General features: G+C 36.6%; 1 protein-coding gene and 1 pseudogene across 4 annotated transcripts in view; one reads left to right on the plus strand and one right to left on the minus strand.

Moving 5' to 3' along the window:
- LOC106334447 (stem-specific protein TSJT1-like) overlaps positions 1-4,561 on the plus strand; it is a 7,581-nt gene extending 3,020 nt beyond the window's left edge. Inside the window, exons 3-7 of one of the 4 annotated variants that reach the window (XM_013772727.1) lie at positions 1,969-1,998; positions 3,497-3,737; positions 3,823-3,943; positions 4,046-4,171; positions 4,248-4,561. In XM_013772727.1, coding sequence (XP_013628181.1) covers positions 1,969-1,998; positions 3,497-3,737; positions 3,823-3,943; positions 4,046-4,171; positions 4,248-4,321 — 592 coding nt within the window. In that variant the 3' untranslated portion in view covers positions 4,322-4,561. The remainder of the gene's footprint in view (positions 1-1,968; positions 1,999-3,496; positions 3,738-3,822; positions 3,944-4,045; positions 4,172-4,247) is intronic. The other 3 variants (XM_013772729.1, XM_013772728.1, XM_013772730.1) reach the window with 3 other exon arrangements.
- LOC106329715 lies at positions 4,196-6,116 on the minus strand (annotated as a pseudogene).
- Between the last annotated feature and the right edge of the window lie 389 nt (positions 6,117-6,505).

Consider the following 6,505-nt stretch of genomic DNA (forward strand, 5'->3'; position numbering starts at 1 on the left):
CGCGAATCATCTTTCTTGAAATGAAAAAATCGGAGGAGAGCGATTTGAAAATATTTGAGAGAAGATGAAATGTTTTGGATGAGAAAATGAAGTGAAAATAAATTGTATTTATAGATGAAAATCACTGTTCATGACCGTTGGAAAAAAAGAAAAATTTTGAAATTTTTTCTTTGTGACCGTTGGGGTTAAATCGGGTGTACCAAAAATCAATCCGAAAATATCGTATTAAACAGTTAATCAAATCTATAAAATTTCTTAAAAATTAATAAATGTAGAAATTGTGGCAATGGAATATTTATGTTATGACAACAAATCATGCGACGGCTCAGCCAATCAATGCAGAGTAATAAATAAATTATACGGCGGCTCGGCCGACCAATTAACAATAAATAGAGTATAAAGCGGCTCGGCCGACAAATAAATTAATTAAATTGCTAATAAATAATATAGGCGGTATTCTAGTCATTATAACATGATATAAATAATAGTAGAGGCGGTATACCGACCATTATAACAGGGTATAAATGATACAAATAAATTTTACCGAATCGCAGAGTGATCGTGCTGATAACGTGTTATAAAAAGACATCTTTTATATTTTTCAACATAAACGGCTGGCTGCTGGCTTTCTTAGCTGTCTTTCATAACACTCCCCCTTGGGGACCGGTGTCACTATCCACTCTCGTTTAACGTCTTTGTTGCCTCGTTAAAAACCTTTCTCGTAAATCCCAATGGGAAAAACCATAGTAAGGTAAAAAAAGTACAACCACGTAAGCTCCCCCTCGAATAAGCAGTCATAGATCCTTCTGATGACGCATTCCAATGTTATGGATGTGTTTTCTGAATATCGAGGTAGGGAGTGATTTTGTGAAGAGGTCGGCTGCATTGTCGCATGATCGAACATATCTTAATTCAATCTCTTTATTCTTCTCGAGCTCTTGAGTGTATGAGAAGAACTTCGGAGGTATATGTTTGGTTATATCGCTTTTGATATATCTTTCCTTCGTTTGAGCAACACATGCCGCGTTATCTTCATATAGAATAGTTGGCTCCGTATTTTCGTCAATCCCACTGCTTGAACAGATGTATCGGCTTATTGATCTTAGCCATACACATTCTCTACTTGCTTCATGGAGTGCAATGATCTCAGCGTGATTTGAAGAAGTAGCAACAAGTGTCTGCTTCTGAGAACGCCAAGATATGGTGGTGCCTCCAATTGTAAAAACGTATCATGTTTGGGATCGAGCTTTGTGTGGATCTGACAAATAACCTGCATCTGCAAAACCAATCATTTGACCTTTCAAATTTTTAGGATAAAACAAACCTAAATCAATTGTTCATTGAAGGTAACGAAAGACATGTTTAATTTCATTCCAATGTCTTCGTGTAGGAGATGAACTGAATCTCGCTAAAAGATTGATGGCAAAAGATATGTCAGGTCGAGTACAATTTGCAAGATACATAAGGGCTCCAATTGCACTTAAATATGGAGTTTCAGGACTGAGTATTTCTTCATTTTCGTCAGATGGTCGAAACGGATCATTTTTAACATTAAGTGATCTAACGACCATCGGGGTGCTAAGAGGAGTTGCTTTATCCATGTTAAAGCGTTTCAATACTCGTTCGGTATATGTAGACTGGTGTACAAATATACCCAAACGTCATCAATATCACCCATTTTAACAATAGAAGGATACACAAATGATCCTATATGCCCTTGTGTTTTCATAAAGAAAACAACATCCGGATTTGTGATAATCACGGTGTACATTGATGATCTTAACATTATTGGAACACAAAAAAAAATAAAAAAAACATCAGATTATTTAAAAGGAGAATTTGAGATAAAAGATCTCGGACAGACAAAATATTATCTAGGGTTACAAATTAAGCATTTTCAAAAGGGTATATTTGTACACAAGTCTACATATACCTAACGAGTATTTACTATGCGCAACTTGCGTACAACCACCACAAAGAGAGTCCTCTGCGTCCGAGGTGAGTCGCCGATTTTTTTTTTCTTTTTTTTTTTTTTTTTTTTTTTTTTTTTTTTTTTTTGTAATATCGCCGACTATTTTCTTGTTTTCATCTTTTGTTAAAACTGAAAATTAGCTCTGAACATTAAGGTTAATCATCTTCTTTAAACATAACAAGAAAAATACAACGGATTACCAAAAAAAAACAAAAAAATACAACGTAGGGTCCAATTGCATGGATCAACCAAGCGGACACTATTTTGTCCGATTTTCTTTATCTAAAAAGTTACATAGAAGAGGTTAGATAGAAGAGAAGGAATTTGTGAAAAAAAATTCATAAAACTAAATTAAGTTGTAGAGATAATTTAGTTTTAGATATAATTTTAAACTAGATTCCGATTTTTATAATGAAGTTATTCTTCTAGGATTAGGCACTCCACTGAACTTAGGGTGATGTATTTGTGGTGTGGTGTGTGGACCCTATCAATAATGAAAGAGCAAAGTCCAAACATTTTTTTCTATAAAATATTATATAATTCGAGAAATATGTATCGATCCTTATTGGATGGATGAATACTAAAGTTATAAAATGATTCCAGTTTATGATCCAAGTTTTTTTTTTTTTGAAAATAACTTATTACATGTTATATTCATGAACCTATTAAAAATATAGATTGAAAGATTATCCAAATAATTTTATTTGGTAGTTGAATTTGTCGGTGACGGTGTAACAACTTTACAAGGAAGGACATGTCTTAGAAGTTGTGTTGGTCGTCAAAGATGATTCACAAGCTTCTCATGACTCACAGTCAAGTGGCTCATGTCGCCGAGACTCCACTTCTAATCGAGAAAAATAGCACACGAAAAATCAAAATATTTCAAGAACAAAATTTAAGAAGATCAAGATTGTGGTAGAGAATAGTTAAACCATTAAATTGAAATTGTACAAAACTTGGTCCGTGTTCAGACAGAGACGTCTACACGAGATCATAATTAATGGACCAATGGTTATGGTGTAGTACAATCACTACATGATTTCAATTTTCTCAATGACATGTCACATGACCAATTAGACACTATGTGGGTAAAAAAGGTTATATTCCAAAATCGCGGTATGACCAATCTACAAAGGCAGCATTGATTGGTCCATCAAACCCTATAAAGCTATAACCATTATTCCATGAATATAGGTATATTTAGCTCTTGCCAAATATCATTATTACCCATTACGTCCATGATCTGCATGTCTATTTAAAAAACCCTTGCTGACTCTCATCGTTTTGATGACTATTCTTCATTTGAAACTTAAGCAATTACCAGGCATTTACAATACTTTTCTTCAAATGGGGTTTAAGCTAAACCGTTTAATCCTGAAACCTTTATTTTGCTCCTCTAGAGATCTAAAACTAACTTATTTTTGGACTTTGTAACTATAGATATAGACTTGTTTTTTTACTGAAATATATAGAGACTCGTCTTAAGATGTTTTTTTTTGTTTTGTTTTGTTTGAACTGATGCAGGTCATTTGGGGCTAAGGATGAGATATTCTGCCTGTTCCAAGGCTCACTTGACAACTTAGGAAGCTTGAAGCAGCAATACGGGCTTGCAAAGAATGCAAATGACGTTCTTTTGGTCATTGAGGCTTACAAGACTCTCCGTGACAGAGCTCCTTACCCTGCCAACCATGTTGTGGCTCACCTAAGTGGCGACTTCGCCTTTGTGGTCTTCGATAAATCAACCTCCACACTCTTTGTAGCTTCTGTAAGTTCTTCTTAAAAACCCTTTTATGACTGTGAGGTGGTAGATTGAACTAGGAGGTTAAAAAGTCGGTTTTGATTTGGTGTAGGACCAGGAAGGTAAGGTTCCATTGTATTGGGGGATAACAGCTGATGGGTATGTGGCATTTGCTGATGATGTTGAGTTGCTGAAAGGTGCTTGTGGCAAGTCTCTTGCTTCTTTCCCTCAAGGTTGGTTTTCTTCATCTTTTTTTCTTCACTTATACGTTCAAGATTTTTTTCAGGCTAGATTGGGAATAATTAATGAATGGTTGGGCTTTGCATGTGTTGCAGGCTGTTTCTACTCGACTGCGGTAGGTGGACTAAGGAGCTTTGAGAACCCTAAGAACAAGATCACCGCCATTCCAGCTAAAGAGGAAGAAATTTGGGGAGCCACCTTCAAGGTGATTGATTCTTCAAGAACAAACCATATCTAGTTTTCTCTCCCGAAACATTTAACAAAGGCTCATAACACAAACAATGGTTGTGGAAACAGGTGGAAGGAGCAACAGTTCTTGCAGACTGAGAATGGAGAACGGGGAAAAAAAATTCAAGACCCATCTTTCTTAATCTTGAAACTCTTCAACAGCAAAATGAAAATAATCATGTAGAGAGAAACAAGGTGTTCTATGAGTTGTTTAAGCTATCATGGTGTGTTGTGTTGCATCTCTCTCTGTACAGCCCGTGTCTGTCTTCGTTTCAATAAGTTGTGTCTCAAACTCCCAAATTCTACCTTCTCTTGATTATTTTTCTCTTGTTCATCAATTGTCTATCAATCTATCTACACCCTCAAACATGTATTCATTAGAAGTTATATTGAGAACCGAACGGATCCCGAGTAAATCTTTCTTTGGTAATCACAACATTAAGGTTTTTATTACTGAGAATAACAGTGCAGAGGAAAAAAAAAAACAAAAGAACAGAAACAGGAACAGCTTTTGAAGTTTTTTTCACAGACAAGAAGATGTAGTAGAAGGCAAGACCAGCTCTGCAGATTAAGATGCAGGGCAGATGTCCTCCAAACTGTAGAAAGAAACCGAAAATGAAAACTATTGTAGATTCTCTGATGTGTAGTTTCAGTGGGAAAGAAACTCATACCTCTCCCCTAAACATTCAATAATGTCGCTTGTGAGAGTTGATCTCTTATGTTTTGTAAAAGCCAGAGCTGCAGCCTTTCTCAGCAGGCCAGATGCAGCTATGCATCCCAAGATGGCTGGATTCTCCGATGGACTGGAAATTTCAGTGTGTCAAAAACACTTTGCTCAATCAACAAAAGATTGAGCTACAAAATAGTTTTTAAGATATCTAACCTTTCAAGACCTGATTTAAGCTGTCGCGCCCATGACAAAAACACTGCAACACTGAGAAAAAATCAAATACATGTAGGCGAGTATTAGTGGCTATAAAACCGTGGGTAATCTGATGGTATTTGATCAAAGAATAGTGAACTCACCCCCCAGAGAGAATATCACCTTGGAGAACCATATATACTCACTGATTTTACTGCAACAATAGACATATATACTCATTGATTTAACATTCTCAACGTTTTCTAACAGAAAGAAAAGACAGAGGAGAAGCTACTCACCCATCTCCCCATTGCTTATAAGATCAGATTTCCCTTTCCTCAGAATCGTTACACCACCAATCCTGAATGGCACAGGCGTCTAACATTATCATCATCATGAGATCTTGTGCTTGAGATATTCATATTTCAAGTCTTTTTTTCTTTCTAGGCTTGCAAAACTGAGTTTTGTAACTTACTGTTTAGCCAAAGCACGTAGCTGATCTCCAGCATTCTCTTCATCTACTTCACAACTCAGCACTTTCTGAACCAGACGCTTATACTCGTTTACATTTGGAGTCAAGACAGCTAGCGGATAGCTCTTGACAAGATCAATCGAATTCGTTACGAGAAACAGCCCGTCCTGCAGAACCGTCATACAGAACAAATGAAGAGACAAAAACAATCACAAGATATGAAGGAAGCCAAATCACTCTGCTTACCCCATCTACAACAAAAGGAACATTGAACTTCTTGGCAAGAAGCATGATCTTACTCACACACTCCTGGAGATACAGAGTCGTCAAGCCAACAAACCAGAGCATTGAAGAATCAAATTACGTAAATGTGATGAGAGAAATCTTGTACCAGGAGGAATGGATCTCTTCCCAAACCAGGACCAATCACAAGGCAATCAAATCTCTCCATCCATTTATCCACCTCTCCTATCACTTTATCCTGAACTTTTCTTTTCTCTTCCTCAGTGAACTGACTGAATCCAGATAACAAAAAATAGAGATTATGTAAACTGGCTTTGTAACTAACAAAACCAACTGAAAGAAGTAGCACACATTTTGGACTGGATGGAGCAAAGAACAGGGTGAACAATAAGCTCAGGACTATAGCTCTTAATAACAGGAGCTGCGTCTTTGGTACAGAACACATGAGACAAATCAGCACCCTACAAAGTTTTACCAGACAAGAAGAGATCAGTCTTCTAGCTTTGATGGGTGATAGAAACGAAAACTACTGACGATTTTGAGAGCTGAGATGGCGGCGAAGTAAGGAGCTCCAGTGTATTCACGACATCCTCCAATCACAGCTATCTTCCCTGAGGCAGATCAAAGTTTGACAACTTATGAGCTTAACTAACATAAGAAACCCCAAAGACTCAAACTTTGAAGTACGAATTTGATTTCAAAATTAATAAGGCTCACATAGCACAAACAATGGTGGTGGAAACAGGTGGA

The sequence above is a fragment of the Brassica oleracea genome, chromosome C3 (assembly GCF_000695525.1).
Source record: "Brassica oleracea var. oleracea cultivar TO1000 chromosome C3, BOL, whole genome shotgun sequence".
In the NCBI taxonomy this organism is placed as follows: Eukaryota; Viridiplantae; Streptophyta; class Magnoliopsida; order Brassicales; family Brassicaceae; genus Brassica; species Brassica oleracea.